At 56.2% G+C, this 16,936-nt stretch overlaps 2 protein-coding genes across 3 annotated transcripts in view; one reads left to right on the top strand and one right to left on the bottom strand.

Annotated features, from left to right (window-relative positions):
• The window catches only part of SYN1 (synapsin I), a 51,105-nt gene that overhangs the window by 1,286 nt on the left and 32,883 nt on the right, over positions 1 to 16,936 (bottom strand). For both annotated transcript variants that reach the window (XM_081793191.1, XM_081793192.1), the window contains exons 6-12: positions 4,724 to 4,786; positions 3,846 to 3,988; positions 3,677 to 3,751; positions 3,472 to 3,574; positions 2,108 to 2,254; positions 1,651 to 1,738; positions 972 to 1,563 (exon numbers count right to left, since the gene is read on the bottom strand). In XM_081793191.1, coding sequence (XP_081649317.1) covers positions 972 to 1,563; positions 1,651 to 1,738; positions 2,108 to 2,254; positions 3,472 to 3,574; positions 3,677 to 3,751; positions 3,846 to 3,988; positions 4,724 to 4,786 — 1,211 coding nt within the window. The remainder of the gene's footprint in view (positions 1 to 971; positions 1,564 to 1,650; positions 1,739 to 2,107; positions 2,255 to 3,471; positions 3,575 to 3,676; positions 3,752 to 3,845; positions 3,989 to 4,723; positions 4,787 to 16,936) is intronic.
• Positions 9,128 to 13,171, top strand: TIMP1 (TIMP metallopeptidase inhibitor 1). Its single transcript, XM_081793216.1, has 6 exons — positions 9,128 to 9,261; positions 10,089 to 10,217; positions 11,261 to 11,340; positions 11,525 to 11,651; positions 11,927 to 12,051; positions 12,898 to 13,171. Exons 2-6 carry the CDS (start codon positions 10,097 to 10,099, stop codon positions 13,066 to 13,068), a joined length of 624 nt encoding a protein of 207 aa, XP_081649342.1. The 5' UTR covers positions 9,128 to 9,261; positions 10,089 to 10,096; the 3' UTR covers positions 13,069 to 13,171.

Raw genomic sequence — 16,936 nt, 5'->3', positions numbered from 1 at the left:
GAGAAACACAATGTTACCCCAGGCCCGGCCCAGCCCTGCCCCTCTAGTCCTGGGGCTGTGCCTGTGACCCTCCCACCCACCAGCACAGGCCTGGACCCTGATGGATTCTCAGGTGGAGTGGGGGAGCCCTGGGCCAGACTGGGAGGACTTGGATCCAAGGTGAAGTCTGGGCTTAGTGGGAGGAGTCTTGGCCTGCACCTTCTCCAAATTGCAGACTAGACTGGGAGGATGTAAAGCTGAAGATTGGCAGGGAGCCTCCCAGTCTTCGTGAGGAGTCGGGGAGGGAGTGCGGTGGGGTTTGCACCGAGGACAGGCTAGTGTGGGTGGAGGGCAATCTAAGGGGGAGCATTTGGATGTGGTGGGGAGGACTTCTGAGCTCAGGCTGGGGTGGGGGCAGTCTGGAGTGGACCAGAAGAGGCAGAGAGCACCGTGTGATGATTTGGGAGACTGAAATGGCCCAGAAGGGAGGCTAGACTGTAGGAAAAGCATGAGGACAAGCTGGAAAGAGCGGGAAGTGATAGAGCGGGGCTGTGAGTAGGCCAGGAAGAGTCTGGGGGTTCGGCTGGGAGGAGTCCAGTTGGGTAGGAGAAGGGTGCGTTTTGCTGCGAAGGCTCCAGTGCAGTGCGGCTGGGTGGAGGATTTGATGGGCAGGGTCAGTCAGCAAGGTGCCTGGGGGGCTGGGGGAGGGGGCTTTCCCAGGGGCCTAGTGGGAAGACTGTGAACTGAAAAGGGGTTTTTCTGGGGTTCTGCCACAAATGTCTGGGATGGAGGGCAGGAGCCTCCGTGAAGTGGGGCGGTGGGGTGTGTCTGTGTGTATAGGTTGGATGAGGTTCTGTCCAGACTGAAGATCGAACTCTTGGGACTCCTGTATAGGACCTGGGTCCGAGGAGCCTGGGAGCTGGGGCCACTCTTCTGGTGCAGGAGCCTGTTTTGTGAGCAGCAAGGCGAGGGCTGCCGTGGGGTCCTCTTACTTGAGCTGGGGGTGCGGAGGTCCCCCGGCAGTGGCGGTGGCGGGTGGCGGCACGTCCTGGCTGGGTTTCTGGGCCAGCTGTGGCTTGGTGGGTCGTCCAGCAGGGCCCGGGCCACTGGGCCGAGGCTGCTGCGTGGTGGGTGGCCCGGTGCGGGGCATGGGACCCGCCTGGCTGGCCTGTCGTGTGGGGCCGGCAGGGCCTGGGGGTTTCTGGGGTGGGCCCTGGCGCTGCTGACCACTCGGTGGGGCCCCTGAGGCCTTTGGTGGAGCCTGACCGGAGACAGATGTCTGACGCGTAGCCTGTGGGGGGCCCGCCTGGCGCTGGGGAGATGGGGAGGCGGGTGGGCGGGCTGCTGGAGGTGCCCCGGGGCCTCCTGCCACTGGCCGAGATTGGCGGCCTTGACCCTGGGTCAGTGGTGGGGCCTGGGACGCAGGCTGCTGGGGTGCTGATGTGGGACTTGGTAGGCGCTGGGGCAGGGGACTGCCAGCTGGGGGTCCGAGGCCCGAAAGGTGCTGCTGGCCCTGCGGGGGCGGGCGCTGCTGCAACGGGGGTCCCTGGCGTTGGGGGCCCGGGCCGGGCTGTGGAGGGCCACCTGAGGGACAGAAAGAGTGCAATGTGAGAGGTGGGGGGTGGGGGTTGCCAGTACAGTCAGGGCCCAGGAAGCCGGCCCCTCACTTACCCTGTGGTGGGGGTCGTTGCTGAGCTGGAGGTCCTGAGGGCTGCTGGGAGGTCTGGCGGCCCAAGGGCGGGGCCCCTGGGGACGGAGTCTGCGGCAGAGGAGTGGAGCAGGAGAGGTTAAAAATAGTTACCGGCCAGCCAGAGCATCAGCCAATCAAAATGACACGGGCTCCCACTGTGCTGGGTGTTGACGCGTCTGTGGCTGAGCTGAGGGGATATCAAGCTGGGGAGGGGGGAGCTCTTTGGGGGGGAAGGGTTGGGAGGCACTCGGGGAAGTCAGGGTAGCAGCCATTTTATCAATTTTTACGAGCAATTGGTAATTGCCGCCACACATGCGCACTGCCAGTGCCCTTTGCCTGCTGACTATCAGCTCTGTGGCAGCATGACCGAGGGTTGGCCTGGCAGCCACTAGCCCCCCTCTGGCCAGCTCCGCCCTCGCTCAGCACCAGGGGCCTGACCTGGCCGTGGGAGCCCCTGCCGGGGGAGGCATCCCGCTGCCGCTGCCTGGGCAGGGCCTGGGCCATCTTGTTGACCACAAGCTCTACGATGAGCTGCTTGTCTTCATCTTGGTGGTCCCCGATGAGTGGCATGGAGGAGCCCACCACCTGGGGGAGGGAAACGGATCCGGTGAGGAGAGCGGCAGGAAGTGCATGGGAGGGTGACAGCCACCGAGCACCCTTAAGCTGGGGAAAGGCACGGGCTGGTGCCAAGGAAAGATTCAGTTTGAGAAGCACCAGCTTTGCAGTGCGATGAAGGCTTGTCTTTTACAAGGTACAGGACAGCTCCTGAAGGGAGCCTACAGCTTAGAGCACAGCTCCACAAATTAGGGCCCGCGGGCCAAATCCAGCCCAGACGCCTGTCTTTGGCCCCTAGAGCCAAGGATGGGTTTTACATTTTTTGATGGTAGGTAAGAGAACAAAAGAAGATCTTGTGATATGTGAAAATATACATTTCAATTTTTATATCCCGACAGTTTTAGGGGAGCGTTTGTTTTGTACGTATTGTCTTCGGCTGCTTTTGCAGAGAAGCTGCAACAGAGACTGTATGGCCCACACAGCCTAAAATGTGCACTGTCTGGACCTTGACCGAAAACATTTGCCAATCCCTGCTTTACAGTTTGCTAGGTGTTCTGTCATTTACAAAGAACTTCGTGGTGGCTATAGTACTTTATAGTTTACAAAGCTCCTTGTCCTTTTCAAGGGACTAGGGGATATATGGTATGTTTAGACTTTAGAAAAGTGCTTTGCATGGGCGCCACTGTTTACAAAATGCCTCACCATGTAGAAAGCGCTCCAATTTTCAAGGCATTTTATGGTTTCCAAATTGCCTTACCGTTTGCCAGGGGCACTGCTGTGTACAAACAGATTTAGAATTTTGCGAGTGCTTTGCTTTAGTAACAAGGACCTCCCAGTTTACAGAGCTCCTTTCTTATAGTTTTATTTTTCTTTTAACGTTTATTCTTATTTTTGAGAGACAGAGCAGGAGGAAGGGAGGGGCAGAGAGAGAGGGAGACAGAATCGGAAGCACGCTCCAGGCTCTTAGCTGTCAGCACAGAGTCCGACGTGGGGCTCGAACTCACAGACTGCAAGATCATGACCCGAGCCGAAGTTGGACACTTAACCGACTGAGTCACGTGGGCGCCCCAATATACTTTGTAAAGCACTCGGCTGTTCCTCAAGCACCTCCTAATTTATGAGGTACTTTACAGTTCACAGAGTGCCTTTATAGCAACCTGGGCCATGGAGAGCTTCATGGCTTATGGAACGATGCTGCCATGCACCTGCCCCACCCCGTACCCCTACCAATTCCTGGGTGCTCCCACCTCAATGATGTGATCCCTTCCATCCTTGCCATGCAGTGCTTCCACTGCGCAGATGTCCAGTCCCCCAAAAATCTCGGAGCACGTATCCACCCACAGCTTGTACCTGCCGAGATGTGGGGCAAGGAAGCCTGTCAGTGCCCGGCCGGCCTGCGTAGCCATGCTTCCCCCCTAGCGTCCCCTCCCTCTGAGTCCAGGCCACCCCCACCTGTCAGACATGGCGATCTGCTCGAGCATGGCAGAGCCGGTGTTGGTCTTCCAGTTTCCTGACACTGACGTCCTCCTGGGGGGACAAGACGAGAGAGGACAGAAGCTCAGGGAAGCCCAGGTTGCACAGGGCAGGGGGCCCCTACTCAGGCCTCGGCCTCTCCACTCACATGTAGGCTTTGTAGTTCTGCCCAATTTTCTGGACGCGCACGTCATATTTGGCATCAATGAAGGGCTCAGCAGTGGCATATGTCTTGGTCAGTGCCACGACGCTCGCGATGTCCTGGAAGTCGTGCTGGTTGTCCACTTTGACCTGTAGGAGTGGGGCGGGGATCAGGACCTGATTAGGACAAGGTGGCAGCGGGCGGGGGGGGGGGTGTCCCGGGGCGGGGGCATGGACGTAAATGACACGGGTAAGCCAAGTACGTACAAATTCAGTGGATACGCCAAGACACTCGGGCATGCATAATTCTGGGGGTCCTAGTTTTTACACGTACACAGCAGACACACAGGTGGGGATATGCAACTTTGAACATACTAAAAACAATTGAGTTGTCCACTTTAAATGGGTAAGTTGTATGGTAGGTGGGTTATATCCCAGTAAATCTGTGGAAAAACTGTGTGTATATATGGCCTATGTGTACGGGTACCGCAACACACAATCGGTTGTATACACGATATACAAGCATACACATTACAAGTCTGCTTTCTACGCAAACAGAGACAAAATCAGGTGGACGGAATGCACACAGGACCCCAAGACGCTTGAACATAAAAGATTATATAGCGTGTGTTCAACACGGCATGGGTATACACAAACACAATGCTGGCTACATGAACAAAGTAACAGGACGCATAAACCTGGTTGAATGTATGACAAACTCTAAGAATGTGAGGGAAAAAAATCCAAAAAGACAAAGACACCCCAGGACACACAATCACACAGAATTACTGGAGTGCTTTGAATACGCAATATACGTATGCACCATGCCAGGAGCACGCACCATTTCCAAACACACACACCTACACACCCCATCTGGGGACTCACCTTGCCCATCCCGGAGTGTGCGTGCCCCATCTTCACAACCACAGGGTACGTCGTGCTGCTGAGCTGGTAGGGCGGAAAGGCAGAGCAGGGTCAGGGCAGGAGGGCCATCACAGGGGTGGTGGTGGGGGGGCTGAGGGAAGCCCGTTCTGTGGGAGCCACATTAGAAGCCATTTCCCAGAAGAGGCGAGTCAGGGACAGTCAGCAGCGGGGGTCACACACACACACACATACACACACACGTTTCTGTGCCCAGAATCGAACTCAGAGCCCTGCCTGCCTGTCCCTCCCTCCACTACTCTCAAGTCCCAGACATCCCGCCTCTGCTTTCCCGGGCAGAGGCATGGGATAGGGGTGGGGGTGGGGGACTTTTCCGGAAAAGGGAAAGTTTGTTTTTATAATGAGTGGATGATAGAGAAGTGAGTGTGTGCATGTGCATGCACGGGGGTGTGGTGGCAAGCATGTAGTAACCGGATCCCTCAGCCAGGCCTCGTGTGTAAGCATCGTCCGTGCACAGAAGCGACCCGGAGGCACGCACACAAACCCTCAGAACTCAGATCTACACAACCAAGCCCAGAGATTGCCAAGTAGGTTGAGACCCACGAGATGGAAAGACACACAACCAACGCAGGCTCAGTCAGAGCACACCTTGCTCTCCGGCTGCAGAGGTCCACACATTCAGCCAGCCAGGCACTTCTGGCCAGCCTCTGCCCAGCAGCACACGCTTTGGGGCACACACACACAGCCCCTTTCCTGGGACCCACACAGCATGAAGGATTGCCCATGCAGTACAGAGACCACCCTCAGAGGCACAGCCACGGAGCGCACAGGCACACACAACCCCGACAGGCACACACGACAGAACTGGGCACGTACTCACACCCAACACTCACAGACACACCCGCGACACTCCCGGGCACACGCACGAGGAAGACCCACGCCACATATAGAGGTACACACTCCTAGGTCGTCACATAACCACCAAGACTCAGCACAGAGAGCCGCACCAGACGGGGAGGGGGGGCACACCCAAAGTACATCTAGGGACGCGCACACACAACGCGCCTTGCCACCCATACAAACGGAGAGGCGCACACACAGCCAGGGACACCCAGAGTCTTCCTAAGTGTAGGCACTTCCGGGTGTGTGCGTGCACACGCACACTCACACGTCCAGGTGTGGGGATGCCTCAGGCCTCCCGCGACCCCGGGGGCGGGCAGGGGCTCGGGTTGGGCAAGCTGCGCGCACACGGCCGCGCCGCCCCCTCCGCTGTCCCGCGGGGTAGAGAGAGGGCATTCCCGGAGGGGCTGCCCGGGCGGCGGCGGTTCCCGGTTCCCGACAGGCACAGGAAGCCCGCAGGCTCAGGGTGACCGATTGACCTTCAGGCCTCACCCTCTCTCCGCACCCCCACCTTCCTCATTTCCCAAATGACTGGCGTCATCACGGGTCCCCCGAGAGGCACCGCGTTGGGAAGGGGGCTGCGGGGATCCTCTCGTTAGCGTTCCGGGGCAGCAGCGCAGAGGCAGCGCTTGACGTTAACACTCGGGCACACACACAACTCAGGAACACCACCTCCACAATTACATGCGCAACTTAGACCCGCTCTGCAGAAGCAGAGGTACAACTCCCAGGAGCGACACAAAACACACAGGTGCGCAACACTAGGGGCGCACACACAGTTCTCAGAGGCAGACACAGAGCAGAGCTGCGTGCAAGTGCACACGCGCGCACAGGCCCCCACCTCGAGGTCTCTAGGCCCCTCTTTTCTTGTTTTTAAATTTTATTAAATTTTTTAATGTTTATTTTTTAGAGAGTGTGTGTGAGCAAAGGAGGGGCAGAGAGAGAGGGAGACACAGAATCCAAAGCAGACTCCAGGCTCTGAGCTGTCAGCACAGAGCCCCACACGGGGCTCGAACTCACGAACCCAGGGATCATGACCTGAGTGGAAGTCGAATGCTTCACCGACTGAGCCACCCAGGCCAGGCCCCTCTTCTCACAAACCCTCCTTGTTTCCTCTGGACTTGAGTCTGAACGCAACCCCCTGTGTATGTGCGCGACTATGCCCGCACAGCGTGCATGCTGGGAGCTTTGCACTCCAGGATCCCCTGGAGAGCCCTAGGTTTGCATCTTGGCCTCGCCTCTTCCTAAAGCCATGTGGAAGCCCGGGTCAGGTCGCCTAACCTTCTCTGGGCCTCAGTTTCCTGATCTGCACAAAGGGCACCAGGAGGCCCAAGCACTTGTCACGTGGTGGAGATGGCCGGGCATCCACACTGCACACCCAGCCGGCCCCACGGCCCCCACACCCATGCAATGTCCCCCAGGGGCTGCACATCCGGATACATCTCCGCGAAACCCCACCGGTTTCAAAACCCGCACTATGACCCGGATGCACAGAACCCCTCACGTGTAGACAGTCGGCCACACTCGCTGCTGACTCAGGCTTGAGAGAGCTGGCATCCGAAGCAGGGTCAGTGAGGGGCTGCAGCAGGGTTTTCCCTTCCCGCACGGCTCCCACTGGCCGAGCTCTGACTTACTCAACCCCTGCCTCGTTCACTCTCCCTCCCCACTTTCACAACCGGCGGCTCCAAATTCCTGGTTTACTCCCCCTCCCCCCTCTGCCCCCGCCCCTGCCGGACGGGCCGTTTCTTCATTCTCATTCCTGGGTAGGTCACTCGACCCCTCAGCGTGTCTGGGTTTCCTCATCGGCATCAGGAGATACGCCAAGTCCCTAAGTCACAGGCAAATTGTGAGGAACAGATTGCTTACTTCAGGAAAAGCACTGAGCCCTGTTTTCTGGCACACAGGAAGCCGCCCTCCTCAAAAAGTGTTGGCTACTGCTATTGGTACTGGGTCAGCATCCCTTGGCCAGCCGACATGAATTACCAAGGTGGCAATCGGGACTGACTGAGATGAAGTGCTCACAAAGGTTCCAGAACGCTGTTCGGTACCCACAGTACTGGGGGGGGGGGGGCGGGTGTCGTTTTTGTGGGGGTGGTGCTGGTGACTGGGCTAACCTCCCTGAGTTAAGCAAGCTTCGTTAGCAAGGGGGCCATGAGGACTGAAAGAATTTACACAAGGAATATAGGACACAGCGCACAGCACCATCACTGTTATCATTGGTCTGCCTTCCTCAACCAACAAAGGATGTTAATTAGCCCTTAGAGCCCTTTCCCAGGACCCCAGGGAAGATTCAGGCAGCATCTGGAAGCTGGTGGGCAGGGATTGCCTCACCACCCCCCACCCCCCCCCCCCCCCGCCCCGCCCCAGAGGTGTGGGAGGGCTGGTGGGGAAGGGGCAGGGCAGGATGGGAGGGGATCCGTTTTCTACTGACTCACAGCCCTCTTTCACCACCAGTGAGCCGCCCCCCCCCCCCCACCGTAATGCTCACTAATTCACTGGCACTTTCCCCACAGGTCAGGGCCGTGCCATGGCTGGGGTGAGATCCTGGCACCAGTTAACCTAGGTTCAAATCCCAGCCATGCCCGGTGATCCTCGGAAGGTTCTTCAATCCCTCTATGCCTCATAGTTCCTCATCTGTAAAATGGGACTAATACCGGTACCCATCTCGGAGGTTTACTGTGAGCTCTAAGTGAGAAAAAATATGCTGAGTGCCTGGGACACAGTTGGTGCTGTATAAATGCTATTTATTTACCTATGTGTTTATTTTTTCAAGGATTTTATTTTTAAGCAATCTCTACACCCAACGTGGGGCTTGAACTCACAACCCCGACTAAGATTAAGAGTTGCAGGCTCCACCGACTGAGCCAGCCAGGCGCCCCAAGTCTGTGTTTTTTGTGAGGGGTTAACATCCAGGCTCTGGCTCCAGGCCACCTGAGTTCAAATGCCAGTTCTGCTGCTTATTAACTGTGATCTTGGATACGTCACTTAACCTCTCAGTGCCTCAGTTGCCCCCCTTGTATTCCTCCTCCTCTCACTTGCCTTACTCTCTCCACTGCTTCTACCTAATTTGTTTCCTCTCTGCCTCCCTCACCCTTCACCAGACTGTCAGAACTACCAAAGAGAGGGATTTGTGTGTGTGCCTGGCACACAGTAGGTGCACAAGACATGCTTACTAAAAGGATGGACTAACTCAGGCTTCGGCCACGGGGATTTTGGGGGACGTAGGTGATGGGGTAGACTTTGGAGAGAGTTTGGAGACTTCAGGGAATTGCCCTGAGTGTTGGGGTGGGGGCTAGGGAGTAGTCCTGCCTCTAAGCCCTCCCCAGAGGCTGCCTGGAAGGACTAGTGTCGGACGATGGATGGACTGACAGACGGACAAGCGTGGAGATGGGGGCGGGTGGCCAGGGCGAGGCCCAGCGGGAGGGAGAGGAGGAGGGCGCATCTCCTTTTCGGCAGCCCTTGCTTGGCCCGCCCCTTGGCCTCCACGGAGGGTGGGCGGATGAGTAATGCATCCAGGAAGCCTGGAGGCCTGTGGTTTCCGCACCACTGCCACCCCCGCCCCTCGCGTGGACATTTATCCTCCGCTGCTCAGGCCCTGCCACTGTCGCCTCAGACCCAGCGCCTGGAGAGATCCACCAGAGGTAGGCAGGGGCCCGGGAGGCCCTCGGGACCTGAAGCTTGGCGGGAGCTTTCCTGCGGGACGTCTGGCCGCTCAGCCTGGCCGGCGGGTACCAGGACTCTGGGCTGGTTCAGGGGAGGAGGGCGGGAGTGGGGGGGTGGTGGTGGTGCTGGAACTTCTCCCCCAATTCCCACACTCCAGACTCCTTGGAACCCCGATCTCTATCCCGGACTCCTCCAAACCCATGAGCCCCCTAATATCACAGCTGCCTCCCAGGCTGCCAACTCCCCTAAATTCCCTCACTGCCCCCCCAACCCTCCTAAATCCCCAACTCCACGACTTTCCCTGCTCCCAAATCCCTCAGGCACCCCAACCCCTGAAGCCTCCAAACTCTCTGAACCCCCAACCTCCTCCGGACTCCTCAGCTTCTCTCCACTCCCCCCATCTCACTATGCACAACCCTGAAACCCCAAACTCCCCTGGCTCCCTGAACCCCAAATTCCTCACCCCCAGCTTCTCGACCTTCTGACTTCCCAACGTCCCTAAATCCTGCAAACCCTCTGCCCCCTTATTCTGCAAACACCACAGCCTTGTAGCCCGCCCCCCTGCCCCCCCCCCCACTCTCCCAATCTGTGAAATTGCATGAGCTCCACAAGTCCTAGACTCTCCCGACCCCCGACCCTCTGCCCTCTCAGCTCCTCTGGGCTCCAAGATCCCCACCCCCCTTAAAATCTCCACTGCCCCCCCAACCCCTCAAGCCCAGAGTACGGAGGCTTAATCCCGTTCCAGGCTGGGGAGGGCGCTGCCCACCTCGCAGAGGACCGCTGACCCCTCCTCTCCACCCTGCAGAACCCACCATGGCACCCTTGGCGCCCCTGGCCTCCTGCATCCTGTTGTTGCTGTGGCTGGCAGCCCCCAGCCGGGCCTGTACCTGTGCCCCACTCCACCCGCAGACTGCCTTCTGCAGCTCGGACTTCAGTAAGTGTGCCCCACTCTGCCCGCACAGTCTGTGCGTTTGCTTTTGGGGAGTTCACAGTGGTGCCGACCCCTGGAACAAGTCCACTCAGCCCTGCACTGACTCTGCTTTAGCCGCACCGGCATCCTTGTGCTTCCTTGATTACTCTGAGCCCAATCCCACCTCCGGGGGCCTGTGTACTGGCAGCTTCCTCTGCCTGGTACACCCTCCCCCCACACCCCAGGTATCTACATGGGTGGCGGCCTCCGATGTCAGGATGGCCTTCCCTGTTCAAAATTTATATATATATGTATACATATATATACATATATGTGTGTGTGTATATATATATATATATATATATACACACACACACACACATATAAAGTTTATTTATTTATTTTGAGAGAGAGAGAGAGAAGGAGCAGGGGGAGGCCAGAGAAAGAGGGAGAGAGAGAATCCCAGCACGGAGGCTGACTAGGGTTCGAACTCACCAATGGTGAGATCATGACCTTTGCCGAAACCAAGAGCCAGTCACGTAACCAACGGAGCCACCCGGGTGCCCCCCTCCCTGTTCAGGATTTTAACCCCTGTCCCCTAGTACCCCCTGATCGCCATGTCTGAAATTCCTCATCGCACTAAATACTTTGTAACATTCCATGTACGTATTATTTCGCTTGTGTTTAGCCTCCTTCTGGTTGGAATGTGAGCTCCACAAGACGGGGGGGGGGGGGGGGGGGGGGGGGGGGAGGTTCTGTGTTTTGTTCACTGTTGTGTTCCTAACACCCAGAACAGTGCCTGGCACACAGCAGGCTCTGGAATATTTGTTGAGTGAATGAACACATGATGAATATATGAAAAAGGCTTACTTTAAGCAGCGCCTGGCAAAGAGTAGTCGCTCAATATACCAATCAAATCAATTAACCGGTGTGTAAATAGCTTAGTGAGCTGACATCTAGCGATCCCTATTTAAGTATGTGCTTCGCCGGTATTAGTATTGTGATTATTTTATTTTATTGGCTCCTGCAGTCCATTTGACTCGTCTCTCCCCCCTCCTCTCCTGCAGTCATCAGGGCCAAGTTCGTGGGGACCGCAGAAGTCAACCAGACTGCCTTAAGCCAGCGTTATGAGATCAAGATGACCAAGGTATCCCTCCTGCCCTTTTCCCAGCAGTTCCTAACTTCTTCCTTCCCGTCAAAGTAAAAGCCAAGGGCCACCGGTTTGTCGAGGAAGTTGGCTGTGATGTCAGGATGCTCTACGACTTCAGGGAAGAACGTGGAGGGGGAGGAATATAGCAGTAAAAGAGATTCTTCCCCTCACCTATCGACAGATGTTCAAAGGGTTCAGCGCCTTGGGGGATGCCTCTGACATCCGGTTCGTCTACACCCCCACCGCGGAGAGCGTCTGCGGATACTTCCACAGGTCCCAGAACCGCAGCGAGGAGTTTCTCATCGCCGGTGAGGCCCCGCCCCCTCGTCCTGTGCCACGCCGGCCCGTCCCTCTGACGCCGCCTGGCGCCGCGAGGGGGCGAGGCTCGGAGGGACTGGTCCCAGTTGAAATGGGAACCGCCCCAATTTCAGCCTATCGGAAGGCGGCGGGGGGGGGGGGGCTTTTGCCCAGCGGGGGTCTGTGCGCCCGGGACGCCAATCAGGCGCCGCCCTCCCCTCCCCCCCCCTCCCCGCCGACGCCGGCCCAGCTGATCAGCTGCTGCCTCTTGCCCCCTGCCCCCCAGGAAAACTGCGGAACGGACACCTGCACATCAATACCTGCAGTTACGTGGTTCCCTGGAACAGTCTGAGTTCCTCTCAGCGCCGGGGCTTCACCAAGACCTATGCTGCTGGCTGCGAAGAATGCACCGTGAGTACCTGGGCCCTGCCCGCCACCTGGAGAGCGGTCCTTGGGTTCTTACCCAAACCCTGGCTTCTTTCTTGCTTCTCCTGACCATTCCTTGTCCGTATGGCTGCTCCCCAAACCCTAGTGCTGTCCCTGATCTCTCTTGCTGGTCCCCCGAAACCTGAGACTGGAAATTCTGGTTCTTCTTTGCTCTGTGTCTCGTACCTGGGGATTCGCTGTTCCCTGGACTTTCTGGCTGCTTCCTGTCCCTCTAAATCCCCCTTGGGACTATTTTCTAGTCCCTCTGTCTATTCTTGACCCCCCAGGGATTGTTTCTTGGTTCCCTAGAATGTTCTCCAGGAACCCAAAGCGCCGATCCCCCAACCCACTGACTCCTCCCCAGCACATCTGATTATTTCTCTGTAGCTCTGACTGCTCCGTACACAAGGGTGTGTTACATTGCCCTTCCAACCATTCCAAGGCTATTTTCTGGTGGCCCTGAATGTCCTCTGATCCCAGTCACTGTGCGTCTGAGCCCCATGGCTCTATCCTATGCCTGTGCCCCACTGGCCAGCTGTTCCCCGCTACTACTGCCGCTTGTTCCCTATCCTATGGAATAGTTTCTCTGGAAAACTGTCTGACCGCCCCCCCCCCCCATGACTGTTCTCCAGCCACCATTCCAGGAAACTGATCAGTTCCCTGGATTACCATCACCTTGCCAAGCCCAATGCCTGTTCCTCCAATGGGAGGGGCTGTTCTCAAGTCTCTCCCCAGGTGGGGCAACAGGTCTCCCTAGGCAGCCCAGTGTTGAAAACTGAGTAGGGGCGGGAGGCGAAGCCCTCAGAGATGTGCCTCCCTCCCCTCCTCTAGGTATTTTCCTGTTCATCCATCCCCTGCAAACTGCAGAATGACACTCACTGCTTGTGGACAGACCAGTTCCTCATAGGCACTGACAAGGGTTTCCAGAGCCGCCACCTTGCCTGCCTGCCTAGAGAGCCAGGGATATGCACCTGGCAGTCCCTGAGGACCCGGATGGCCTGAATCTGGCCCCCAGCGGAAGCTGAAGCCTGCACAGTGTTCACCCCATTTCCCACTCCTGTCTTTCTTTATCCCAAACAATGAAATAAACAACTACCATCCAGCAGGCAGTGTCCCCGTGTAATGTGTGGGAACAAAGCCATGTCACTGATGACCCGGTGGGAGCACCCTGGGACCAATGCCAAGGGAGTGGGGGATGCGAAATCGGCTTTGTATATTTGTACGTAAAATTTGAGGTACTGATGGGGCGCCTGGGTGGCTCACTTAGTTGGGCATCCGGCTTCGGCTCAGGTCACGATCTCACGGTTCGTGGGTTCGAGCCCTGTGTTGGGCTCTGTGCTGACAGCTCACAGCCTGGAACCTGCTTCGGATTCTGGGTCTCCCTCTCTCTCTGCCCCTCCCCCACTCAGGCTCTGTCTCTTTCTCTCTCTCTCTCTCTCTCTTTCTCGAGAATAAAAAACATTTAAAAAAATTGAGGTGGGGCGCCTGGGTGGCTCAGTCGGTTAAGCGGCCGACTTCGGCTCAGGTCATGATCTCGAGGTCCGTGAGTTCAAGCCCCGCGTCGGGCTCTGTGCTGACAGCTCAGAGCCTGGAGCCTGTTTCAGATTCTGTGTCTCCCTCTCTCTGACCCTCCCCCGTTCATGCTCGGTCTCTCTCTGTCTCAAAAATAAATAAACGTTAAAAAAAATAAAATAAAAAAAATTGAGGTACTGGTGATAATCGTCTACCTTGGCATTAGCATTGGCAATCTTTAACATCAGTACTGGCCATTCAACCTGCATCATCAACCACAATTCACTGGACAATCTCTCTGCTCGGTACTTTGGAACATTTTACTAGACTAATTTATACTTCCTATTTGCACAGGGCTCTCTAGAAAATTATCCCACTACTGACAGATCACCGTCTCACTGGCAAATTCCTCTGTTCACAAATCCCTTCCAGTTGACGAGCTCATTGACAGATGTCTTATCAATTGGCCAACGGAACGGCTCTTGTCCCTTGGGCACTGTCCTGATGTCATTGAGGAGGATGTCCTGTCCCATCCAGATCTGTAGGTGTTACTGTCCACACCTTTGGCTTTTTACTGTGAGTCTGACTGGAGTGAAAGAGGAAACCTCCAGGGGGGCTCAGGGCCCCCACAATACCCCTCCCAGCCAGGGACTCTGGAAGAAGGGGTAGCTCTGGCTTCCCCCGGCCACCCCATGGCCTGTGGGAGATTCCTTGGAAGTGGCTGTTTGCGGAATAGGAGGGATGAGGAGAAGGTGCGATCTGGAGATCCCCAAGCTCTGTCCTTCTCCCCCTTCCCCTACCTCTCCTCCCCTCACTCTGACCACCTCTGAAGGAAATACCGACAGCAGTGAAGTGCAGGTGGGGTTCAAAATGGGGACTAACCACATGTGTCAGCCCATCCCTCACCCCCCACGTACCTCCTCCTACACAGCTGTTCCCTCACCAAAGCTGGGGGCTCTAGACCCAAACCTCACCTTTCTGGTTCATCCTCCCCCATAAAAGCTGAGTGACGGACTCTTCCCCAGCACATCTGATTATTGTTCTGCAGCTCTGACTGCCCCCCACATGAGGCTGTGTTACGTTGCCCTTCTGACTATTCCAAGTCTTAGGCCTTCCTGCTTCCAAGCCTCCCTGGGCCCTTCCCCATCCCTGGCTCCTGTCCCCTCCACTCCAAAGATCCTCACTCGAGTGAGGCCCCTGGGAACCACAATTTCAGACTGGTGCAAACATTTAACAGAACACTCAAGTGTCCTGTCAGCCTCGATCTGCTTGAAAAAGATCCCAATGCATCTTTGGTGAAGGAGAGGACCCCCAAATTCCCTCCTGTCAGACTACACTCCGCTCCTAACAAGAAGAAGCCAGGTCTCCTCCAGGGAATTCTGGGTCAGCAAGCTGGATCCCCGGATCCTCTGGCACTCCTGGGAGATTCCCCCAGGGCCCAAGTATGTCCTAGATCGGGATGGGTAGACTTCGGGGTGCCTGGGTGACTCATTTGGTTAAGTGTCCGACTTTAGCTCAGGTCACAATCTTGTGGTTTGTGGGTTTGAGCCCTGCGTCGGGCTCTGTGCTGACAACTCGGAGCCTGGAACTTGTTTCAGATTCTGTGTCTCCCCTTCTCTCTGCCCCTCCCCCACTCACGCTCTGTCTCTCTCACTCTTAAATATGAAGAAATGTTTAAAAATTTTTTACAAAGGATGGGTAGATTTTGAGCACTCAGGGCCTATCTGCCTGTGCAGGGGACACCCACTGCAGTGACAATTTCTACCTGAACATCTACATCTTGGGTATGCCCTGGGAGGATCTAAACCCTGTCTGCTAAAAGGGGCAAATGGCAGCCTTCTCGGATGGGTTTGACTGTAAGGGCCCTGGTGGCCCTTGTCGCTATTGGCTCAGCAGCTCCTACCAGTTTACCAAATTCTAGTATCAGCTCCCTGCATTGCTATGCTGTTGTTCCCTGACCCCAGGACCCATTTACTGAGCCCTCAGCTATTTTAATCCCTGGGAGGAAGGTGAAGCAGAAGGAGGCAGTGGAAAAGGATGGAGCCCAGTGTGGAGGCCATTCTCCTGCCGACCTGCCGACCTGCCCACCTGCAGGTGGTGCCCTGGATAGAGACATCAATGCTTTGTGGACAGGGCTGACCACCAGGCCCTACTGAGGCCAGAACAGCATATGAGGCCTCCTCCCGCAGACCCTGGCAGGAGCTCCTGGCAGGATATCTGTAGTCCTGGGGTCACTACATCCCCCCTTCACTCTTCTAGAAAATCCACTATGGGGCGCCTGGGTGGCTCAGTCGGTTAAGTGTCCGACTCTTGGTTTTGGCTCAGGTCATGATCTCACACTGTGAGTTTGAGCCTCGCACCGGACTCTGCGCTGACAGTGCGAAGCCTGCTTCAGATTCTCTCTCTCTCTCTCTCTCTCTCTCTCTCTCTCTCTCTCTCCCTCCCTCGCTGCCCCCCCCCCCCGCCCCGTTCGTGCTCTCTCTCTCTTTCAAAAATAAATAAGTAAACATTTGAAAACAAAAGATTTTAAGGGGAGCCTGGGTGGCTCCGTCGGTTGAGCGTCTGACTTTGGCTCAGGTCATGATCTCACGGTTCACGAGTTCAAGCCCCATGTCGCGCTCTGTGCTGACAGCTCAGAGCCTGGAGCCTACTTCAGATTCTGTGTCTCCCTCTCTCTCTGCCCTTCCCCCATTCATTCTCTCTCTCTCTCTCTCTCTCTCTCAAAAATAAACAAACATTAAAAAATTAAAAAAAAAAAAAGGATTTTAAAAAAGTTCACTAAAGTGAGTGAGTTACCCCCCTCCCCCCCACTCCAGCATTCCATGTATCTGGGTGTGAATTTCCCCTTGGGAGAGACTGATGGCTGAGAGAAAGCACATGGGGGAAGTGTGATAGCCTTGTGACACGTGCAGCATGGAGGGGGTCGCAGCATGGGGGGGGGCGGTACAGCTCAGTGGGTAGCCTGGGGGCCAGCCCTTCCCTCACCTGAGGCTCAATACTTCTCCGTGAAAAATGGGCCTCACAGTCCCTACCCAGAATCCTTCTGAGGTCTGTGCTAGGTTTGGAGGATGATTAAAGGGTGTGTTTGCCCCTTGGGTACTTTTTCAGGTCAAAACACGAAACTCTCATAATAACTCCATGTGAAATCTTTCTAACAGTGACTTCATTTCTAGCCCGGCCATGTGTAGTGGTTAAGAACATGAATGCTGGAGCCAGGTCATTTGCAATTCAGATCCTGCCCCTTCCATGTACTGGGTCTGTGTCTTTGGGGGAATCACATTACCCCTTTGTGCCTCAGTTTCCACATCTGTAAAACAGGGATAAAAAGAATGCCTAACTCGCAGGGACAATGTGAACA

Source organism: Panthera onca, chromosome X (genome assembly GCF_046562875.1).
Source record: "Panthera onca isolate mPanOnc1 chromosome X, mPanOnc1 haplotype 2, whole genome shotgun sequence".
Classification (NCBI taxonomy): domain Eukaryota; kingdom Metazoa; phylum Chordata; class Mammalia; order Carnivora; family Felidae; genus Panthera; species Panthera onca.
This window is presented reverse-complemented; position numbering and strand designations above follow the sequence as displayed.

Bases quoted from the DNA above. Each gene is read 5' to 3' on its own strand.
- TIMP1 (XM_081793216.1), top strand. From the start codon at position 10,097: ATGGCACCCTTGGCGCCCCTGGCCTCCTGCATCCTGTTGTTGCTGTGG. The intron at 10,218-11,260 runs GTAAGTGTGCCC...CCTCTCCTGCAG, and splicing joins CTTCTGCAGCTCGGACTTCA to TCATCAGGGCCAAGTTCGTG. The intron at 12,052-12,897 runs GTGAGTACCTGG...CCCCTCCTCTAG, and splicing joins CTGGCTGCGAAGAATGCACC to GTATTTTCCTGTTCATCCAT.